General features: G+C 44.6%; 2 protein-coding genes across 5 annotated transcripts in view; one reads left to right on the plus strand and one right to left on the minus strand.

Moving 5' to 3' along the window:
* Positions 1–7,842, minus strand: part of SUGP2 (SURP and G-patch domain containing 2) — a 32,388-nt gene extending 24,546 nt beyond the window's left edge. For 2 of the 4 annotated variants that reach the window (XM_023738731.1, XM_023738732.1), the window contains exons 1-3: positions 7,665–7,842; positions 5,588–5,719; positions 1,127–2,722 (exon numbers count right to left, since the gene is read on the minus strand). In XM_023738731.1, the coding sequence (XP_023594499.1) occupies positions 1,127–2,722; positions 5,588–5,708 (1,717 nt within the window). In that variant the 5' untranslated portion in view covers positions 5,709–5,719; positions 7,665–7,842. Of the gene's footprint in view, positions 1–1,126; positions 2,723–5,587; positions 5,720–7,308; positions 7,378–7,664 lie in introns of those variants that run through there. The other 2 variants (XM_023738730.1, XM_012557891.2) reach the window with 1 other exon arrangement.
* The window catches only part of ARMC6 (armadillo repeat containing 6), a 36,569-nt gene continuing 20,245 nt past the window's right edge, over positions 7,815–24,138 (plus strand). Inside the window, exon 1 of the mRNA XM_023738733.1 lies at positions 7,815–7,891. The gene's annotated coding sequence lies outside the window, so the exon portion shown is untranslated. The remainder of the gene's footprint in view (positions 7,892–24,138) is intronic.

A 24,138-nucleotide genomic window follows, 5' to 3' on the forward strand; every position in this document is an offset into this window, starting at 1 on the left:
CTCCAGCCAGTCTAGAAGGTGAGCACGTGTAGAAAGGTGCTTCCACCACCTGGGACAGCCTGGCTATTGCCTGCACGGCCCCTCGACAGCCTCCCAGCTCCCCTAGGCCAGGCAGGGCCTCCTCTGTTGTCCCCAATACCAGCACAGGTATGGCTGCTCACATTGATTCCTCCTCTCAGAGCCTGGGAACTCCTCGCAGGGGTATACTCTTCCTCTAAGTATATCTCACATACTTTGGACATATCATTAAGAGGGACCAGTCACTGGAGAAGCGCGTCATGCTTGCTTAGAGAGTCAGCTAAAAAAAGGAAGACCCTCGATGAGATGGATTGACACAGTGACTGCAACAATGGGCTCAAAAACAGTAACAACTGTGAGGATGGCACAGGACCAGGCAGTGTTTTGTTCTGTTGTACACAGGGTCACTGTGAGTTGGAACTGACTTGACAACACCTAACAACAGTTGTACCTCAGTAAGGGCCCATGTTGGAACACGGCTCTTGACCTTGGCTTCAGGAGGATACAACCTGTAGGCAAAACTGTGTGCAAATATAAGTGCATTTTTCCTGGCAAAGGCTACAGCTCAATATAAGATCCTCAAAGGGTGAGTGTCTGAGGACTTGATGAGACAGATTCGTGATACAAATATTCATAGACCGGACGGCAGACATGCATTCAAGTAGTCCCTGACCTGTGACAGGGTTCCGTTCAGACGACTCTGTTGTAAATCGGTTCTGACGTAAGTCAAATACCTCCTTTCTTTTAGTTTTCATTATTATTGCTTTTTATTATCAACATCTTTATATATCCAATCTTGGTCTTTGGCGGTTGGAAAAATTACATATAAACTTACTGACATGCTTTAATAAGGTATATAGTACGTATTACTAACGATAAGACATACCAAAAAAAAAACCCAGACGGTCCTAAGTGCGGTACCTCATACGCATAAGTCGGAGACCACCCATATTGACCAATGTAAGTCACCTACTAAAATCCTGACTTTCTTTTCAGGTGGCTATAGAGCTTCTAATCTAGGTAAAATTCTCAAAAGGAGTAAGAGACATGACAAAAATAAATGAATAAAACAAACACACCACAACAAACAGAACTTTCCCTTCCTTACCATCACTCATGTCACTCGGGGCCTTGGTCTGAATGTCGGGTTTCGTGGAAGGAGCTGTTTTCTCCTCCTCTTGCACTGGTTCAGGTATGACCTTCCTAATCTGGAGTGGGTATCCACTAGCGATCAGCCAGGCCTTCAGATGGTCTATGTACTCTCTTCCAAATAAAGTGGAGTCCTCAAAGTTTGGAAATGCGGCAGGAGAGGGAGCTATATCTTGGAGGCCAACAGCTTCTAAGATTTTCTCTTGCCGGAAAGAAGAGGCCAAGGAAAACGTCTGTCCCAGAAGGGCCAAGGACTTACGGCAGAGAGAGTTGGTGGTCTCCAGAGCAATGGCCAAGTCCAGGGGGCTGCTGAGAGTCTTCATCTTGACACTGAGCTCATAGGCATTGCAGGCCATGAGCAGGGGTGTGACACTTTTCAGAAGCCGGTCTTGAAGCCTCATTATGTACTTGTCAAAGGGCTTGATGATTTCAAAAAAGCAATTTTTGGTTTTCACAGCACCTTTGTCTAAAAGCAGGTTTAAAAGCTCATTATCAACTCTGGGTGTTTTCAAAGCAGAGTGCTTTAAAAATTTGATAGTAAAAAAGCAAAAATCTCTGTGCTCTGGCTTTAAGGAACATTTGAATGAGGCAAGCATTTTAGCACAGGTTTCAGTTTCAAGCTCAAAGAGAGTTTGAAAAAGTTGAGAAAACTTAACATCATCTTTTATGGTGTGGAATCCTGCCCATTTGATGATTTCTATCCCAAACCTTGAAAAGACATCAGACTTATCTATGAAGTCGAAGCTCATCTTCCTTCTGGGGAGCCGGACATTCTTCAGATCAAGCCCCAAGGGGATCTTCTGTACAGGGAACTGGATGTCTTCTGTTCCCGGGTTGGTCCCAAGGGTCACATCAGGACTTAGGGGGGTTTTCTGGACTTGGTTAGCGGCCTGAGTTTTGGTAGTGACACGATTTATAGTGGGTGCTTTCTTCGTGCTCACATTTCTTAGCGTGACGAGTTTCCCAACATCCCCTTTGGCCTTGAGCATGGCCTGAGTCTCCCCCTTCCCCAGGAGAGCACTTTCCTGGTCAGCAATGTTGAGGACGCGGCCTCTGCCCTGCACCTGGCCGCTGCCCAGATGCACAGGCTCTGCCTCGCCTGGATGGTCCAAGTCATAATCTTGACTCTCCTTCTCCAAACACTCCTTATCAATGAGCCTGGAGGAGCCAAAGTCCCCCAGTATTGCAGAAGGGCCAACAGTAAACTCTTGGGACCAAGAGGATTCTTGAGAAACTGGATGGCCAAAGTCTTGTTCCCAAGAGCCACGGAGTGCAAATTTCCAGTCCTGAGAATGCAAATGTCCCAATTTCCGGTGGCCAAAGACCTGGTCCCGAGAGTCTGAATGGGAAAAGTCCAAGTCTTTGCGAAAGTAGGTATCGTCACCCACGGAAGGGGTACTGGATCTGAAGGAAGGCCCTGGAAATACATCTCCTCTCAGGCCTTCTCTACCAGTGTCTCGAGGATGGGCTACGGACCTGCTGAGGGAGTACCTGGCTTCGCTGTGAATGTCGTCATACATCTCTGCTCTGGGTCGTGGGACAGCCCTCAAGAGATCTGAAACACACAAGTCAAAGAGAAACACACAAGGCACTCAGAGACTGTACACATGGTTCTGGACCACCAGGCAGAAGTGCTTTGTGAGGTCACAGTGCTTTTTTACAAATTCACTTCTGTCACCAACATATAAGACCTGTGCCTTTCACTTAAAAACCTGGATTTACCGCTTAGGAAAGCAGAAAACTAGAAGCACTGGGCCTGCATTGCCCCTAGCAACAGCCTCTGCCCCCTCACTCCTTCAGATCCCCTGCCCTGTCCTATAAGCATATGGGATGACAACCCTTTTCAGACTCAGGGAAAGGGATCTGGTCCCCACATCACCTGGATGTCTTTACTGACTGGAATATTTCTCTACTTCTGCTTCTGTTTCAGGTTCTATGGGGGCCACCTGCCCTCACTCCTTCCCAAGAGACACCCCTGACCACGTCCGCTGTAAGGTCAAGCCATGGCTGACCCCTTGCCCTCCACTGTTGACTGGACAGAAGCTGAGCAGCTGACCAAGGCGGCAAACACCATTGTTCACAAAGGTCTGCTGGGCCCATCAGTCCTCTCTCTGGAGCTGAGCAATGAGGCTGCAGCAGGGAGTGAGGAAGGTAGAAGCTGAAGAAGCTCCATCCAGAGGGGCCAGGGTGGAAACAGAACAGCACATCCTCCTGTCCTCTGTGCAGAAAGGAATTGTATTTGTGGATACGAGCAAGAAGCCAGGAGTACACACGAACTACAGGCGTGTGGGAACCAAAGGCTAAAGTAGACTTATCACTGAATGTCTTTTTAATTGACTGTTATATTAGAACCCGTTACTTAAAAAAAATCTAATGAAAAATAAAGAGGGAGAAAGATGTCGTGAGGTCCTGCCGGACCAGAGGGACCTCAGGAAGCTGGAGCCAGGCACCCTTGTTACCAGTCTTTACTGAGCACCAACTGCGTGTGTGCTGCTCTCAGCATGCAGTTACAGCAGGGAGACCAGATAGTGAAGCCCTGCTCTCCTGGGGCTGCTTCTCAGTGGGGCCCAGAAATATGTCAGGGGGAATGAGTGCCTGGGAGAAGTACACAGGAGCTGGGTGAGGAGGGGCAGGTGAGAGAGAGGATGGGTGGGGGGACAGGTGAAGAGGGGCCACCACCTCCACGCAGGGTGGTCAGGGAGTGGTGCTCGGCCAATAACACATGAGTGGCAGGCGCAGGGAGTGGGGTGCTAGGCTACACGGCTGTTGGGGGGGCCTCCAGGCAGGAAGTCCCGAGGTAGGGCCAGCAGAGACAGGTGTGGCTGGTATAGACGGGATGACTAGCCAAGGGTAGGCAGGAGGTTCCCAAGATGTACTGTCCCCTGGAGTCCCCCCTCCAGGCACTTTGACTTATAAAGGTCCCCAGATGATTCTAACATGTGGGAACAAAGTCAGGGAACTGTGGTGGGAGGAGAAGTCCCAATGGACTCTGCAGTTCACTATGAGTAGGACAGAAGGTCCCTGAAGGGCTCTGAACAGAGGCATGACCCTGGCCACTATGTGAAGAGATTGCAGGGGCAAGAGTGCATGCAGAGATCCCTGTGGAGACGACCACGATGATCCAGGCACTGACTTCTAGTACTGGAGCATGGTTTGGGTGGTACCCTTATAAGCAGTGGTTGCTGGGTTCTACATAAAATTTGTCAAATTCCCTAGTTTATGAGAAAGCAGCGAAGTTCAGAGAAAGCAGAGATACACAGCAAGACCAACCAACTGACCGACCATGCAGTTTTTGTGACACACAGATGGTTCCAGAACAACCTAGGGTCTTCTAGGTTTCTAGTTCCATCCTCCTGTTGCAAATCTTTCTGGAGGTAACTAAGATGTGTTTTGGCATCTGATTCTCTAGATGAAGACAAACCAAGACCTATATCTTCATACACGTGTTTATCAACATACAAATTTAGAATTATATATAAATCTCTCAAAGAACGGAATCAAACCTATTGCCATCGAAGTGATTCTGACTCACTGTGACCCCATAGGACACAGTAGAACTGCCTCATATGGTTTCCAAGAAGCAGCTGGTGGATTTGAACTGCCGAACTTTTGATTAGCAGCCATAGTTCCTAACAACTGTGCCACAAGGGCCGGGGAGGGGAGGGTGCAAATCAGCTAGGAGACCTGGTGAGGCTTCTTGGGGAAGGCACCTCCGAACTGAGCCTTGTGCCTGAGGGTTTGACGAGGCAAAGCAGGGCACGCAGATGTCACAGCATCCCCAGAATGTGAAGCAGGGGGCAGGAGACAGGAGTTGGGAGCCTCGCATCAGTGGTGAGAAGCTTCCGTATTATCCTGCCAGGGGGCGCGTGGGCACTGTGTTTTATTTTGCTGACAGTGTGGCAAGATTTTCAGGGACTGTTTTCAGGCAGGGTCTGCTCAGCAGCTCCACAGGCCCCTACTCCCTCCACTTGAGCTGATACAAAGCACACACCAATGACCTGACTGCTCCTGCACTCATCTGAGGATCTAACCCTGCAACGGAGAGCCCCAGGACTCCACACACAGCTTTGGCCCAATGAGACTGACACAAACAGCTCTGTGTAGCAGTTAAGTGGAAGGTAAATGAGACGGGAAATAAGACCAGGAAAGAGCTGTAAGTCGGGCAGTTGTGGTGGGGATGGAGCCAGATTTCTTCAAGAACCCATCCTGAGGTGGAGGAAGGAGATCCAGTGAAGGAGAGTGGAGAAACAGTCTCAGCCCTCTAGAAACTCCAGATAATGACAATACCCCCATCTCCATGCTGGTGTGACAAGTAGGCCCACAAAAAAACTAACATCAGGGGGGTTCATAGTTTGCCCAAGGCACCCAAATCCTCTTGCCTGGCCCCCAGATGTCTCCCTCAAAACACACTCCAATTTACCTTGAGCTTTAAACTGAAGAGTTTCACCTACAGCCTCAGCACTGGGATCCATATGGTATCGCTTAGCTTTTTCTTGCAACACAGTATCAAAACTCTCCTGCACAATCCGCCTTGCTGCCATGCTTCTCTGACCTGTAAGGACAAAAAGGCAATAAAAATGACTATCAATGCTGACCTCAAACAGACAAGGCAACAATCCAGCAAGGTACTTCAGGAAGGCAGGCCGGACTCTTCTAAGGGAGCTCCTGCCTTCAGTAAGTCCTGAGCTGTGAGCCAGCTAAGGAGGAGCAGAAGGAGATCTCGGACAAATTATTTTCTTCTCTGGGCTCATTTCCTCAGAATCTGTTAAAAAAGGTTCTGTGAGAAGGACCAGGCATACAGTGGAAAGCGTGGGAGTATAACTCAGTGCAAACGGTGGCAAAGACACAATAGTTACCTTCCCGTTTCACAGATGGGCCAGGAAGCTCAGAGAGCTGACTTCCCACAAACCTCTCAACAAGTGGGTGGAGGAACCCCAAACTAGTGACAATGACAACAGCCACTATTTACGGGGGCTCATTCCCTGACAGACCTTGTCATCAGCAGGACAAGCACGACCTCTGTGACTTCTTCCAACAACCCACTAAAGCAAGTCCCATTATGAATGTCACTTTACACAGACTAAAGGACCTGGATGGAGCAGGTGGTTAAGCACTTGACCACTAATTGAAAAGCTGGCAATTCAAACCCACCCAGTGGTGTCACAGAAGAAAGGCCTAGCAACTCACTTCTGTGAAGACTGTTGTTAGCTGCTATCAAATCGATTCCAATTCATGGCAAACCATATGTGCAGACTAGAACTGCCCCACAGGGTTTTCACGGCTATGACCTTTCCAAAGCAGGTCACCAAACCCGTCTTGAGGCACCTGAATGGGTCTGAACCGCCTAACTTTTGGCTACCAGTTGAGCACAAACTGTACCATCAGAATTCCTTCCAAAAATATCACAGCCTAGAAAACCCTAGGGAGCTGAGTTCTACTCTAACTTGTAGGGTCTCCGTGAGTCAGGATCGACTCAAAGGCAACGGGTTTGTTTGTTCTATTCTGTAAGATACCCACCCACAGTCAGACACCCATGACGTGAACCAGGCAAACAGGGCCCAGGCAGTGAGGACAGTGCCCAGGAGACGAAGAAGCAACCCTCAGAAGCCCAGTGGCTGCTCCTTAACTCCCGAGAGATGCCACCTCATTAAACTCCAACCCCAAAATGCTGCGTGCCTCATCACCATTTCTCATAACCATCACCCCTCTTCCTCTGGGTCACCCCGTGTTCCCTGCTGGCCAAAGGCAGGATCTCTGGGGTGGTCGGCCCGGATTCAAATCCTGGCTCTGCCATTCCCCTAGCAAAAGATCTGACCTTCCCGTGCCTCGGTTTCCCCATCCGTGAAATAGGCGCCCAGCCGCCATTACCAGCGTCCCCCAATCGTCGACGACCGCCTGAGTCCCGGATAAAATGAATGAACCAGGGAGCGAACAAAGCACTCCGCGCGCGGCCCGCTGCGCCTGGCCTCCGAGGGCCAACACAGAGAGCGCCCGCCCCGGGAGGCCGCGGCCGCCCCGCCCGGACGCGGCTGCCGCCCCCAGTTCAAAGGCCGAGTCCGCGGCGCCATCGTGAGCACCAGACTCAGGGGCTGAGCCGCCCGCCCCGTGTCCATCCTCCCACAACGCCGTCCCAGGCCTCACCCCGAGCCCACCGCGTGCGCAACCAAGCTCTCTGCAGCCGCCTCAGAATCCTCACCCGCCGCCGCTGCCGCCACCGCGAGGCGGGGACATGCAAATGAGCCAACGGTCTCCGCAGCGTCAAGCCGCGCAGGCGCAAGCCACCGCCAGCCTCCAAAGCGCAGGCGCAAACCCCCGTCTACCCTACCACGCAGGCGCAATCCGCCGCCAGCCCCCTTCTGCGCACACGCAATCCACCGTCTTCCGCGCACGCGCAAGCCGCCGCCAGTCCCTCTCGCGCAGGCGCGCTGCCTCCTTCTTTGAGGCGGAAGCTCCCGAGGCGAAAAATTTTCCAGCCGGGGGGCAGTGGCCACACCTACCGGACTGGAAAAGGCGGCGGAGACACGGACGCTGCGCACCGGGCAGTCTTCTTGGCTTTGCCTGCTCTCGCGGTCGCCCTTGATCAACCCGGGAGTTGTGCGTGGGGCTGAAGAGGGGATCCCACGTCGAGCCAGTGCACTTGCGCCGGTACGGCGGCCGGTAGGGACCATACGCTGCTGTGACAGCCGTGAGCGCAACTCGTTCCCCACGTGGACGCATAGACTGGGTGAGGAGCGACGGCCGCCAGGACCCTTGCGCGCGGAGCGGAACGTGGACTCCGCGGGGTAGGGCTGGCAGCTGTGGCGCGGGCCTCGGGGACTTGGTTTTGGGGGAAATGAAAGCGTGTTACAGAAGCCGCCGGGGGACAAACTCCCCCATTCCCTTGTCTCCGCTTTCTTTCCATTCATTCATTCAGCATCTGTGTATTGCGTGTCCGGCCCCTCCTAGGCAGGGGGGCGGGGGAGGTGGGGAACAAATTGAATTGGGACTCCAGCTATCATGGAGGTTAAATTTCACTGGGGGAGGGGCCTAGACAGTACAAACAAATAAATGAACAGTGTCGCTCCAGGTAGAGATGTTGTTAACTGCCATGGAGATGGCCCCGACTCATGACAATCCCATGTAACAGAGTAGAACTGCCCCATAGAGCTTTCTTGGCTGTAATCTTTTTTATTTTATTTTTTGCTAAATTTTATTTACTTTTTTGTTGTTCAGAATATACACAGCAAAACATAACCAATTCAACAATTTCTACAGGTACTTTTAGTGACTTTGATAACATTCTTCCAGTTGTGCAACCATTCTCACCTCATTTTCTCAGTTGTTCCTCCCTCATAACAAAAACTCACTGCCCCCTAAGGTTCCTGTTTAATCTTTCAAGTTGCTGTTGTCAATTTGATCACCTATAGATAGTTCTTAAAAGAGAATAATGCACAAGGCAAACTCTTGTTACTAGTTAAGCTAAACTGTTGTTCGGTTTTAAGATAACTTCAGGGGATATTTTTGGTTTAAGGTTTAAAGATTATCTCGGCAGTAGTTTCAGAGGTTCATCCAACTTTCGTGGCTCTAGGAAGTCTGGAGTCTATGAGAATTTGAAGTTCTGTTCTTAATTTTCCCCCTTTTGATCAGGATTCTTCTATGGAATCTTTGATCAAAATGTTCAGTTACAGTAGCTGGGCACCATCCAGTTCTTCTGGTCTCAGGACAAAGGAGGCAGTTGTTCATGGAGGCAGTTAGCTGCAATTTCCATATCATCCTCCTGTTCCTGACTCTCCTTCCTCTGTTACTCCAGGTGAATAGAGACCAATTGTTGTGCCTTGGATGGCCATTTGCAAGCTTTTAAGACCCCAGGCACTGTACAATGAAGTAGGAGGTTATTAGGCCAATTAACTGGCATGTTCTGTGAAACCATGACTCTAAACCTCCAAACCAAAACAAATCCCGTGAGGTGTTTGGTTGTACATAGCAGCCCCAGCAGCTACTCTTTTTTTTCTTTCTGTTGTCGTTGTAAATATATCTGTCACACAGCTTTTGCCAGTTCAACTTTTTACAGGTGTACATCTTACTGACAGCAATTACAATAATCGGCTGTGCAACCCTACCCTTAATCAATGCAATTTTTCCATCACCACTAACTCCCCTTTACCCCCTCCCTCCCACCCTGGTAACCACTAATAAACTTTGTTCTCTACATTTGCTTTTTCTTGTCTTTTTATATAAGTGAGGTCATATAATATTTGTCCTTTTGTAATTGGCTTATTTCACTAGCGTAATGTTTTCAAGCTCCATCCACCTGTGAAGACTTCATTTCTTCTACTGGCTGAGTAGTACTCCATTGTATGTATGTACCACATTGTGTTTATCTTTTATCTTTACCTTTTTTTTTTTTTTGTCTATGGTGAATAGTGATGCAATGAACATTGGTCTACAAGTCTCTTTTTGACTCTCTGCTTTCAAGTTTTTTAGGTATACAGTCATCCTTTAGTATCTGCTAGGAATTGGTTCCAAGACCCCTGTGAATACAAAAATCCATGGATGCTCAAGTCCCTTATATAAAATGACATAGCATTTGCATATAACTTATGTACATCCTCCATTATACTTTAAATTATCTCTTGATTACTTATGGATCCCTTATAATACCTAATACGATGTAAATTCTATGTAATTGTTAATGCTTGTGCTTAACATTTAAGCTTTCTCAGTCTTTATAAGCACTTTCTTTATCACGAATCAGAGAGACCATTTTTGCTGTTGTTGGGGCAGCACTAACAGTTCCACAAATCTCATCTTCTTTCTGCTTATTGTGCAAAAGCTTGATTCATTCTTACCAACCTTACAGTCCACTTTGGTGAGCAACATGCCACCTTTCAAAAGATCTAAGATTTTTATTTTCTCTTCAAGAGATAATACTTTACACTTCCTCTTAGCCTTTGAGGGATTGCTTCAACCACTTAATTGCTTTTTAGGAGCCATTTTTTCAGAGAAACAAAGGACATACAGAATGCAAGTAGCTAACAAATGAAACACTAGGCGAACAATGCTCAGACATTGAGTGCTGGAGAAAGACAAGATCTGTGAAATGGAGAGTATGCCTACACATCATGTCATTTGCGTGGATGCAGCATAGTGCTTGGTGCATGGCAAATTCAAATTTTGCTTTTTGGTACATTCTTTTTTTTACGAATATGTTTGATCCACAGTTGGTTAAATCCGTGGATGTGAAACCCACAGATACAGGCCAACTGTATACCCAAGAGTGGAATTGCTGTATCGTATGGTAGTTCAGTTTTTCATTTTTTGAAAAACTGCCACACTGTTTTCCACAATGGCTGTACCATTTTGTGTTCCCACCAGCAGTGGATAAGGGTTCCAATCTCCCCCACATCCTCTCCAACGTTTGTTATTTTCTGTTTTTGTTTTCTTGTTTTATCTTAGCCATCCTAGTGTGAGTGAAATGGTATCTCATTGTGGTTTTGATTGGCATCTCTCTGATGTCTAATGATGCTGAGCATTTTTTCATGTGTTTGATGGCCATTTAAATACTGTGATGGTTAAGGATGTGTGTCAACTTGGCTGGGTGGTGATTCTCAGTGGTTTGGCAGTTATGTAACAATTTAATCACCTCTGTGATGAGATTTGATAAAATGTAACTTCTTCCATGATGAGATTTGTTATGAGCAGCCAATCAGTTGAAAGAGTTTCCTTGGGGGATATGGCCTGCATCCAATATATGTGGACGTTCTGGCAAAGCTCACTGACTTTTCCTCTGCTCTGGATCCTGCATTCGGCTCATCATCATCTGAACTCCAGTTCTCGGGAGTTGAGCAAGCAGCCTGCTATCTTACCTGCTGATCTTGGATTCATCAGCCTGTGCAGCCTGTGAGCCAGCAGCCTGCTGTCTGACCTGCCGATCTTGGATTCATCAGCCCCTGCAACTACATGAATCAGGAGAAGCCTACAGCCTGATGCCTGACCCACAGACTTAGGACTTTCTAGCCTTCTACAACCGTGTGAGCCATTTACTTCATATAAGTCTATGTCTACCTATCTATTTACAGATAGATATCATGGAACGGGAGATATCATTGCTGATGTCAGATGGATCCTAGCTGAAAGTGGAGAATACCAGAAAGATTGTTACCTGTGTTTTATTGACTATGCAAAGGCATTCCGCTGTGTGGATCATAACAAACTATGGATAACATTGCAAAGAATGGGAATTCCAGAACACTTAATTGTGCTCATGAGGAACCTGTACTTAGACCAAGAGGCAGTCTTTGGAACAGAACAAGGGGATACTGCATGGTTTAAAATCAAGAAAGCTGTGCGTCAGGGTTGTATCCTTTCATTATACCTATTCAATCTGTATGCTGAGCAAATAATCTGAGAAGCTGGACTATATGAAGAATGGGGCATCAGGATTGGAGAAAGACTCATTAACAGCCTGCGTTATGCAGATGACACAACCTTGCTTGCTGCAAGTGAAGAGGACTTGAAGCACTTACTGATGAAGATCAAAGACTATAGCCTTCAGTATGGATTTAAACGAATAATTTCTTTTATAAGGATCAGCACAAAGCTGGTTCCTATGAGGCAGAGACTAAAGATGTCTCAAACGTCTTAACTTTTCCAAGCTGCTGTACCACTCCATCATCTCTAACATCAACTACTCCCTCTTGCCTCAGTACTCTCCCTCCTGTCTTTGGGTTCCCTAAATCGCTGCCACATCTCACAGAATTCACGAACCACATGTAGGAAATGGCTCATGCTGTTGAGGCTAGCAAGTCCCAAATTCGTGGGTCAGGCATAGACTTCTCCCTGGCCCTCAGTTTCTGCCCAAAGGCACTCAGCTTTCTCACTTCATGGACTGGGAAGCCCACTGTGCCATCTCCTCTGGGTCTTTGCTGCCATTCTCTGCTGCAGGTCTCTCCTTCTTTGGTGGTTGTGGGCTCTCCTTTTTTGCTCTGAAATAGGCTCTCTTAAGGCAAAGCTAACCAATCCCCTTGGTAGGTCACAATTACCCTATCCCACAGTCACCTGGGTGGAAGTTACAAGGCCATGGCTAGAAAGGCAGCATACAAAAGTAATCGATCCACTGCAGGATTACACCTCAACATAAAGAAAACAAAAATCTTCACAACTGGACCAATAAGCAACATCATGATAAACAGAGAAAAGATTGAAGTTGTCAAGGATTTCATTTTACTTGGATCCACAATCAACACCCATGGAAGCAGCAGTCAAGAAATCAAAAGACGCATTGCATTGGGCAAATCTGCTGCAAAAGAACTCTTTAAAGTGGTAAAAAGCAAAGGTGTCACCTTGAAGACTAAGGTGCACCTGACTCAAGCCATGGTGTTTTCAGTTGCCTCACATGCATGTGAAAGCTGGACAATGAATAAGGAAGACTGAAGAAGAATCGATGCCTTTGAATTATGGTGTTGGTGAAGAATATTGAGTATACCGTGGACTGCCAAAAGAACGAACAAATCTGTATTGGAGGAAGTACAGCCAGAATTCTCCTTAGAAGCAAGGATGACGAGACTTCATCTCGCATACTTTGGACATGTTATCAGGAGGGATCAGTCCCTGGAGAAGAACATCATGCTTGGTAAAGCAGAGGTCAGCAAAAAAGAGGAAGACCCTCAACAAGATGGATTGACACAGTGGCTGCAATGATGGGCTCAAGCATAACAACGATTGTGAGAATGTTGCAGGACTAGGAAGTGTTTTGTTCTGTTGTACATAGGGTCGCTAAGGGTTGGAACCAACTCGACGGCACCTGACAACAACAACATTTATCTATCTATCTATCTATCTATCTATCTATCTATCTATCTATCTATCTATCTACACACTTCATGGGTTTTAGTTCTCTAGACAACCCAGCCTAAGACAGATATCCTCTTTGGTGAAATGCCTGTTCAAGTCCTTTGCCCATTTTATGATTGGGTTGTCTTTTTGTTAACTTCTCAAAGTTTTACATATATTTTGTTTATTAGATTCTTGTCGGATATATGGTTTCCGAAGATATTCTCCCAGTCAGTAACTTGTCTTTTCACTTTTTTGGTAAAGTCTTTTGATGAATGAAAGTTTTTAATTTTTATGAGGTCCCATTTATTTGTTTTGTTTTTTTGCTCTTTGTGCTTTTGTTATATTAGATAATCCATTGTTGAAAGCTAGGCCTAACAGCATTGCCCCTGCTTGTTCTTCTAAGAATTTTAAGGTTTTAGTTTGCACGGTTAGGTCCTTAATCCATTTTGAATTTGTTTTTGTGTATGATGTGAGGCATGGATCCTGTTTCAGTTTGTTACATGTGGAAATCCTATTTTTCCAGCCCGATTTATTGAAGAGACTCTTCTTCCCCCATCGAATGGACTTAGCACCCTTGTCAAAAATCAGTTGACCATAGATGTGTGGTTTTATTTCTGGCCTCCCAGTTCTATTCCATTGGTCTGTGTATCTGTTAGAGCCCTGGCAGCACAGTGGCTAAGAACTTGCCTGCTAACTAAAAAGTCTGCAGTTTGAATCCACCAGCTGCTCCTTGGAAACCCTGTGAGGCAGTTCTACTCTGTCCTGTAGGGTCACTATGAGTTGAAATCGACTCAACAGCAACAGGTTTTGGTTTTATGTGTGTATTGTTATACCAATACCAGGCTGTTTTGATTACTGTAGCTGTATAATATGTTTTAAAATCAGAAAGTGTGAGTCCTCCTACTTTGTTCTTCTCTTTCAACATTGATTTAACTATTTGGAGCCTCTTACCATGCCATATTGAGTTGAGGATTGGTTTATCCATTTCTGTAAAGAAACCTGTTAGGATTTTGATCGGTATTGCGTTGAATCTATAGATTGCTTTGAGTAGTATTGACGTCTTAACAATATTAAGTCTTCCAATCCATGAATGTGGAACATCTTCCCATTTATTTAAGCCGTCTTTAATCTCTTTCAGCCATGTTTTATAGTTTCATTGTGTAAGTCCTTCACATCCCTGGTTAGATTTATTCCTAAGTATTTTGTTCTCTTAGATGCTATTGTAAATGGTATTGTCTCCCTAGTTTCCCTTTCAGATTTCTCATTGCTGGTGTATGAAAACTCAACTGATTTTTGTTTGTTGACCTTGTACCCTCCAACTTTGCTAAATTTTTCTATTATCTCTAGAAGTTTTCTTGTGAAGTCTTTGGGATTTTCTACATATAGGATCATATCATTCAGGAATAGAGATATTCTTTCCCAATCTAGATACCTCTTGTTTTTCTTGTCTTATTGCTCTGGCTATGGCTTCTAATACAATATCGAATAGAAGTGGTGAGAGCCGGCACCCTTGTCTTGTTCCTGATTTCAGGTGGAAAGCTCTTAGTCTTTCTCTATTAAATATAACGTTGGCTGTTGGCCTTTCATATATGGCCTAAATCATATGAGGAATTTCCCACCTTCAAACCTTCTTTAGAGTTTTCATCAAGAAAGGGTGTTGGATTTTATCAAATGCTTTTTCTGCATCCATAGAGATGGTCATGTGGTTCTTTTCCTTTGTTCTGTTGGTGTGGTATATTACATTGATTGATTTTCTAATGTTGAACCATCCCTGCATTCCTGGAATAAATCCCACTTGGTCATGGTGTATGACCCTTTTAATATGATGTTGGATTCTGTTCGCTAGTATTTTGTTGAGGATTTTTGCATCTATAGTCACAAGAAATATCGGCCTGTAGTTTTCTTTTCTTGTGGTATCCTTGTCTGGTTTGGGTATCAAGGTTATATTTGCTTCATAGAATGAATTAGGGATTATTCCTTCCTTCTCTGCCGTTTGGAAGAGTTTAAACAGTATTGGTGTCAATCCTTTAAATGTTTGGAAGAATTCCCCAGTGAAGCCATCTGATCCAGAACTTTTTTTTGTTGGGAGGTTTTTGATCACTGATTTCGGTGTCTTCACTTGTTATGGGTCTGTTGAGACTTTCTATTTCCTCTTTAGTCAGTGTCATGGATTGAATTACGTCCCCCAAAAAATGTATGTGTCAGTTTGGCTGGGCCATGATTCCTGGTACTATGTGATTTTCCTATATGTTGTAAATCCTGCCTCTATGATGTTAATGAGGGAGGATGGGTGGCAGTTGTGTTGGTAAGGCGGGACTCAATTTACAGGACTGGATTGTGTCCTGAGGCAATCTCTTGAGATATAAAAGACAGAAGTGAGCATCAAGAAAGCAGTGCTGGGAGCAGAGCACCTCCTTTGGACCAGGGCCCCTGCACTGAGAAGCTCCTAGTCCAGGGGAATACTGATGAGAAGGCCGAGAGAGAGAGACTTCCCCTGGAGCTAACACCTTGAATTTGGACTTCTAGCCTACTTTACTGCAAGGAAATAAACTTCTCTTTGTTAAAACCATCCACTTGTGGTATTTCTGTTATAGCAGCACTAGATAACTAAGACAGTCAGTTTGAGTAGGTTGTGTGCTTCTAAGAATTTGTCCATTTCGTCTAAGTTATCCAGTTTGTTGCCATACACTTGTTCATAATCTGTCATAATTCTTTTTATTTCTATCATATTAGTTGCAATGTCTCCTCTTTCATTTTTCATTTTGGTTGTTAGTATCTTTTTTTCTCCTTTTCTTTGTCAGTCTAGCTAAAGGTTTGTCAATTTTATTTATCTTTTCAAAAAAACAGTTTCTGGTCTTATTGATTCTTTCCATTGTTTTTTTGTTTTCAATTTTATTTATTTATGCTCTGATCTTTGTTATTTCCTCTCTTCTGGTAGGTTTAGGCTTAGTTCTTCTCTTTCTAGTTCCTGGAGTTGTCGAGTTAGGCTGTTAATTTGAGATCGTTCTTCTTTTTTTATGTAAGTATTTATTGCTGTAAGCTTCTCTGTGTACTCCCTTCACTGCATCCCATAAATTTTGATATGTTGTGTTTTCATTTTCATTTGACTCTAAGAAATTTGTGATTTCTCTTTTGATTTCTTCCTTGACCCATTGATAGTTTAATAGTGTGTTGTTTAATTTCCATATGTTTGTGTATTTTCCAAATTTTTTTCTGCAATTGATTTCTAGCTTCACTCTGTTGTGGTCAGAGAAAATACTTTGTATGGCTTCAGTCTTTTTAAATTTATCAAGACTTGCTTTGTGACCAAAATATGTTCTATCTTGGAGAATGATCATTGGATTAGAATATATATTGCGCTGTTTTGGGGTGGAATGTTCTGTATATGTCTATTAAGTCTAGTTGGTTTATATTGTCATTTAGGTCCTCTGTTTCCTTGTTGATCTTCTTTCCAGATGTTCTGTTCATTATTGAAAGTGAAGTAATGAAGTTTCTAACTATTACTGTAGTACTGTCTACTTCTTTCTTCAATTATATCAGTGTTTGCTTTATATATTTAGGTGCCCCGTTGTTGGGTGCATATATATTTATAATTGTTAAATTTTGATTAATTGACCCTACATCACTATATAATGTCCATCTTTATCTCTTCTGATAGATTTTGTGTTAAAGTCTACTTTGTCTGATTTTAAGACTACTACCCCAGTTCTCTTTTGGTTATTATTTGCATGGAATGTTTTTTTCCCATCCTTTCACTTTCAACCTATTTGTGTCCTTGGATTTAAGTGCGTCTGTTGTAAACAGTATATAGCTGGATCATGTTTTTTATCCATTCTGCCGCTCTCTGCCTTTTGATTGGAGTATTTAGTCCATTTACATTCACTGCGATTACTGATAGGAAGTGACTTACTTCTGCCATTTTGTTACTTGTTTTTTGTGTGTCTTAAGCCTTCTTTAACAGCTGGAGATAGAAAACCAAGAAAAGAACATACTCGGCATTTCTCAAGCTGGAAGGACTGAAGAAAAAAATTCAAGTTTCGAGTTGCCATAGTAAGGATTCTACAGGGAAAATATTGAATGATGCAGGAAGCATCAAAAGAAGATGCAAGAAACACACAGAGTCACTATACCAAAAAGAACTGGTCAACATTCAGCCATTTCAGGAGGTAGCGTATGATCAGGAACCAATGGTGCTGAAGGAAGAAGTCCAAGCCACACTGAAGGCATTGGCAAAAAACAAGGCTCCAGGAATTGACAGAATATCAGTTGAGATGTTTCACCAAACAGATGCAGCACTGGAAGTGCTCACTCATCTATGCCAAGAAATTTGGAAGACAGCTACCTGGCCAACTGACTGGAAGACATCCATATTTATGCCTATTCCCAAGAAAGGTGATCCAACCAAATACAGAAATTATTCAACAATATCATTAATATCACATGCAAGTAAAATTTTGCTGAAGATTATTCAAAAGCAGCTGCAGCAGTATATTGCCAGGGAAGTGCCAGAAATTCAAGCTAGATACAGAAGAGGACGTGGAACCAGTGATATCATGGCTTGTGATGGTTAAAATTGTGTGTCAACTTGGCTGGACGATGATTCTCCATGTTTTAATGTAATCACTCCCATGATTGAATATACTGTGAGTAGCCAATCAGATGAAAGGGAGTCTCCTTGGGGGTGTGGCCCACATCTGTATATAAGCTGACATTATGGCTTTTTGCTCTCTCTGGATCCTGTGGCTGCTTCCTGTCGTCTCATCTCCCATTCTTGGGACTTGAGCTGTCAGTTTATATGCCGAACCTGGGATTCGTCGATCTACACAGCCTGTGAGTGGGAGCCTTCCGATCTTGGGCTTGCCAGCTTCTGCAGCTGTGTGACTTGGGAGAGGCCTCTACCCTGATCCACGTACTTGGGACGTTCTAGCCTCGACAATCCCGTGAGCTGTTCCCTTGATATAATCTCTCTGTATATATATATATATATTTATACACTTTACTGGTTTTGCTTCTCTAGAGAACCCAGCCTAAGACATGGCTGATGTCAGATGGTTCCTGGCTGAAAGCAGAGAATACCAGAAAGCTGTTTCCCTGTGTTTTGTTGACTATGCAAAGGTATTCGACTGTGTGGATTATAACAAATTATGGATAACGTTGCGAAGAATGGGAATTCCAGAACACTCAGTTGTGCTCATGAGGAACCTGTACATAGATCAAGAGGCAGTTGTTTGGACAGAACAAGGGGATACTGAATGGTTTAAAGTCAGAAAAGGTGTTTGTCAGAGTTGTATCCTTTCAACATACCTTTTCAATCTGTATGTTGAGCAAATAATCCAAGAATCTGGACTGTATGAAGACGAATGGGGCACAGGATTGGAGGAAGACACATTAACAACTTGCGTTATGCTGATGACACAACCTTGCTTGCAGAAAGTGAAGAAGACTTGAAGTTCTTCCTGATGAAGATCAAAGACTACAGCCTTCAGTATGGATTACACGTCAACATAAAGAAAACAAAAATCCTCACATCTGGACCAATAAGCAACATCATGATAAACGGAGAAAAAATTGAAGTTGTCAAGGATTTCATTTTACTTGGATCCCCAATCAACACCCATGGAATCAGCAGTCTGGAAAACAAAGGACACATTGCATTGGGCAAATCTGCTGCAAAAGACCTCTTTAGAGTGTTGAAAAGCAAGGATGTCACCTTGAAGACTAAGGTACACCTGACCCAAGCCTTGGTGTTTTCAGTCACCTCATATGCATGTGAAAGCTGGATGATAAATAAGGAAGACCTAAGAAGAATTAAAGCCTTTGAATTGTGGTGTTGACAAAGAATATTGAATATACCATGGACTGCCAGAAGAATGAACAAATCTGTCTTGGAAGAAGTACAACCAGAATGCTCCTTAGAAGAAAGGATGATGAGACTACATCTCACATACTTTGGACACGTTATCAGGAGGGATCAGTCCCTGGAGAAGGACATCATGCTTGTTAAAGTAGAGGGTCAGTGAAAAAGAGGAAGACCCTCAATGAGACGGATTGACACAGTGCCTGAAACAATGGGTTCAAGCATAACAACAATCATGAGGATGGCGCAGGACAGGGCAGTGTTTCCTTTTGTTGTACATTGGGTCGGAGCCAACGCGACAGCACCTAACAACAACAAGCCTTCTTTGTCTCTGTCCTTTAGTCTGCTTTTTTTTGTGTTTTGTTGGTTTATTGAAGTGAGGCTTTTTGGTTCCGTGGTGTAATGAATTACTTAATATTGCCCTTCTACCCATAGTCTTTGTAACTCCCAATTGACTCTGTAGAACTATGCAAATGAGGTATATGAAACTCTAACAAGGGGATTAGTCATTTTTGCCATCCACTAGGCATAAAAGGAGACACTAAGAGAGAGAGACAGTGGGAATTATAACATGGAGGACATGGAGACAGAGCTGTAACACCAGAGACAGTGAGAAGCAGTAGCAGAGAAACGGCAGCAGCAGAACCAGGAGACTGGTAAGAGACAGCACGGTGGGCCTCCTGGCCCACAGAGTGAGAATGCTGAGTGCCTTTGGGCAGGAGGCTTGCTGGCAGAGTATTGTGCCTCTGGGCACTTGGTGGAGCTAGGTTTGATGACCCACAGAGCTAGAGCTGAGCACCTTTGGGCTGAGGCTTGCTAGCAGAGTAGGGTGCCTCTGGGCATTTATCAGCAGAGGTAAAAGAACTTTGTAAGACTTGCCTGAGCAGGGCAGAGGCCAGGCCGAGGGGCCAAGGGCCAGGGAGAGACCTGCCTGTGGCACGGCTGAGAAGAGGCTGTCGTGATCAAAAGAACTGTATCCTGAGCATTCATGAACCTGAGTTATAACCTGTTACTTCCCTAATAAACCTCATAATCATGAGCATTCACTGTGAGTTCTGTGTGGCCATTGCAACAAATTATCAAACCCAGCAGAGAAGTAGAGTACCTGTGGGAGGGACAGATCGTGTCAGAATTGGTAAAAAAAGTTGGAGGGTGGAGGCATGTCTGACCTCTGCCTCATAGGAATCAGCCTTGTACTGTTGATCTTGACTCTCCTTCCCCCTTGTGAAGTTACAGGAGGTCAGATGCCTCCCTCACACCATTTTTACATGTTCACGCTAATTTTACATGGTTCCCTTCTCCTTTCCTTTTGTGTATGTTTTTTTAATGTATTTTCTTAGTGGTTACCATAAATATTACATTTCAAGAGCCAGTATTTGTAACATTCCAGTGTAAGTTGGTACCATTAAACTTTAGTAACGTACAAGAAATTCTATATACCATTCCTCTGTTGTTATTACTAATTACATCTCTATATTTCATGTGCCCTGTAACATAATTTTATCTTTGCTTTTTATATATTTGTTGTTTAAGAAAATGAAAGACAAAACATTTAGAATTAACAAGCATGAATATCTTCTTACTAGTCCTTATACTTGTCCATGTATTTCCCTTTATTAGGGATCTTTCCTTTTATGTATAACTTTGAATTACTTCCTAGTGTCTTTTCCCTTCCATCTACAGAACTCCCATTAGTATTTTTTGTAGCAGCAGTCTGGTGGATATGAACTCTCTCAGCTTCTGTTTGTCTGGAAATCTTTTAATTTCATCCTCATTCTTGAAGGATAGTTTTGCAGGGTATAGCATTCTTGGTTGACAGCTTTTATGTTTCAGTATTTTAAATATATAATTCCATTGCCTTCTGGCCTCCAATGTTTCTGAGGAGAAATTGGTATTTAATCTTATTGGGGATCCTTTGTATGTGACTGCTTCTCACTCACTACTTTCAGGATTCTTTTTATCTTTAATTTATGAGAACCTAACTTTGATGTGTCTTGGTGTAGATCTCTTTGGGTTTATCCTGCTTGGGGTTCTTTGAACTTCTTGGATTTGTAGATTCATGTCCTTTGTTACATTGGGGAAATTTTCTGTGATTATTTCTTCAAATATTCTTTCTGTCCCTTTCTTTCCTCTTCTTCTGGAATTCTATGATGTGTATATTAGATTTCTTGTTGTCCCATAATTTCATTAAACTGTGCTCAGCCTTCTTGAGCCCCTGTTTTTGTTGCTGTTAACCATCTATGATTTTTTAGCTCTGTTATCCTCTAATTCACTGATTTTTTTCTTCTGCCTGATTAAATGTCAGTAAGCCCTTCTATTGTGTTTCTCATTTTAGTTATTGTCCCTTTCAGTTACAGTATCTCTTATTTTAGATCCCCATTTTGTTCTTGCATTGTTTTCCTTATTTCTTTTAGCTCTTTGTCTATGTTTTCCCTTAGTTCTTTAATTATGTTTAATGTTGTTTTATTATGTTCTTCAATTTTTTTCATTATTTGTTCATCCTTAGATGTGTTTTCATCCCCTTTGTCATGTTCATCCTTAGATGTGTTTTCATCCCCTTTGTCATGTTCATTTGGATGGGCCATTGTTTCTCTGTTCTTTGTGTGCCTTGTGATTTTTTTGTTGGGGCATTGGAATTTTCGAGGGTTTTAACTTTCTCAGTTTTCCCCAGTGTTTTTGCCCACACTTCTTTCTGCAAGAAGCTCTGAGGTGGGCAGAGCCTTCAGCCTTTGCTTACCGCTTCCTCTTCCTCCCTGTGATAGCTCCCTCACCCTCCCTGATTTAATTGGGATTCAAAAGTTCCAGATCTCATTTTTCAGCTTTCAGTCTCTCCCAAACACACTAGAGAACATGCTGTAGTCAGTCCCTCCACCAGCAGCCACAGCCGTTCAGGCAAGATAGCAGGTAGTAATCAATCTGTCCACCAAGGGGTGCAGTCACCTCTTTCTGGTTATTACTTCCTTCCCGTCTCTGTTTCTGCAATCAAGTTTTTAGTCAGAAAACCCACACCCCGCAAGCCACTTTTGAGATTGGGTGTTGCCCTCCAATTTTGCCCAAGGTTTTCTTCCCTGCTCTGAGGGAGCTGCCTCTATCTGAGCTGGCATTCAGGGTAAACACAGGCAGACTTTCCTCCATTTCAGGAGGAGGAGTGGCTGGCACTTCCTAGAAGGACATCTGAGAGATCTATCTTGCTGGTTTCAGAGCCCCAGTGGCCCTGTGGTGGTTGGGGGTACAGTGCAATCTCCACTTAGGTGAACCAGCTCCTAACTCTACTATAGGGAACCTTCTATAGGAGTTCCTATCAGTCTAGCAGCTGACAGTTACTGGTTGGGGGAAGGGTGGTCACACTCTGAACAGACTTCCAGAGAGATCTGCCTTATCGCTATCAGAGCCTGCCTCATAGTATGTTGGCTGTGAGTGTAGCCTCCACTCAAGATACCTGCTTCCTAGCACACAGCAGCCTCAGTCAACAGTCCTCAGCACCAACTATAACGGAGAGCAAACAGACCTAAACTAATCCCCAGGGGGGTCTGTTGTGTTGATTTCAGAGGCCTGAGCTATGGGGTGCACAGGGAGACAGGTAGAGTGTTGACTGTGGGACCAGACTCCATTGCAGGGGCCTTCTGTAGCAGTTTGCAATAGTCTGGCAACCAGCAATAACCAGCTGGGGGAGAGGGTGTCATGGCCTGGTCAGATCCCCATGAAGGTCTGCCTTGTTGCTATCAGAGTCTCGCCAGTAGATTGTTGGCTGTGAATGCAGCCTCCACTCAAGACTCATGCTTCCTAACACACAGCAGCCTCAGTCAACAATCCTCAGCACCAACTGGAAGTGGGGGCAGACTAACCCTAGTTGACCCCTATGAGAGGTTTGTCCTGTTGGTTTCAGAGGCCAGAGCTATGGGGTGCACAAGGAGGCAGGTAGAGTGCTAACTATGGGAGCAGAATCCACTGTAGGGCCCTTCTATAGCAATTCACAGCAGGCTTGCAGGTGACAGTGTCTGGGTGGGACAGGAGCTGTCACGCTCCAAATGGACCTCCAGGGAGACTGCGTTGTTGCTATTAGAGCCCTCCCTGTAGTATGTTGGGTGTGGATGTAGCCTCCACTAAAGGTGCCTGCTTCTTAACACAGAGCAGCCTCAGTCAGCAGTCCTCAGCACCAACCAAAAGGGGGAACAGACAGACCTGAACTGACTCCCTGGGAGGTCTGTCCTGTTGGTTTCCGAGGCCTGAGCCATAGGGTGCACAGGGAGGCCAGTAGAGTATTTAATACAGGACCAGACTCCACTGCATGAGTCTTGGCTGTAATCTTTACAGAAGCAGATAACCCCGACCTTTCTTCCATGGAGCCACTGGCTGAGTTTGAACCACCAACCTTTAGGTTAGCAGTGATCAATTGAAAACCATTTGTGCTACCCAGGCTCCTAGGTAAATAATGCTTTCGAGTGAGTTGTCAGGAATGTGTCCCTTGGGAAGCAGGAAGGATGCTGGGGGCGGGGTGGGGGGAGACACGGGAAGATCAAAGTAGAGAAAGGGTATCGCAGTCTGGGTTTTGTTTGGGAGGTTTGGGAAGCCTTTGGAGGGTGTTTGGAGGGTGTATGTGGTTTCGAGACTCCCTCTGGCTGCTGCTTGGAGAACAGGAGTAGGGCATGGCAGGGAGTAGAGGAGTGAGATCACCCATGCAGAGAGGATGGTGCCTAGGCCAGGGTGGGCATGGCATGAGGAGGCTTCAGGGTCCCCAGCATGGAATGGAACCATTTTCTTTTTGTAAATAATTTGTTTTATTTTGTTGTTGTTGGAAATACGCACAGCAGAACAAACACTAATTAAACAATTTCTCCGTGTACAGTTCATTTGCATTGATTACGTTCTTCAAGCTGTACAACCATTCTCACCCTCCTTTTCCAAATTGTTCTTCCCCTGTTAACACAAACTCACTGTCTCCTAAGCTTCCTATGTAACCTTTGGAGTTGCTGTTGTCCATTTCATCCCACACAGACCTTAAAAGAGTGCAATGCTCAAGACAGACATACTTTTTTTTTTTAATTGTGCTTTAAGTGAGAGTTTACAATTCAAGTTAGTCTCTCATACAAAAATTTATGCATACATTGTTATGTGACTCTGCTTGCTCTCCCTATACTGTGACAGCACACTCCTCCTTTCCACCCCGGATTTCCTGTGTCCATTCAACCAGCTCCTGACCCTCTCTGCCTTCTCATCTTGCCTCTGGACAGGAGCTGCCCATTTAGTCTTATGTATCTACTTGAGCTAAGAAGCACACTCTTCACGAGTATCATTTTATG

Source organism: Trichechus manatus, unplaced genomic scaffold (genome assembly GCF_000243295.1).
Source record: "Trichechus manatus latirostris isolate Lorelei unplaced genomic scaffold, TriManLat1.0 scaffold00122, whole genome shotgun sequence".
In the NCBI taxonomy this organism is placed as follows: domain Eukaryota; kingdom Metazoa; phylum Chordata; class Mammalia; order Sirenia; family Trichechidae; genus Trichechus; species Trichechus manatus.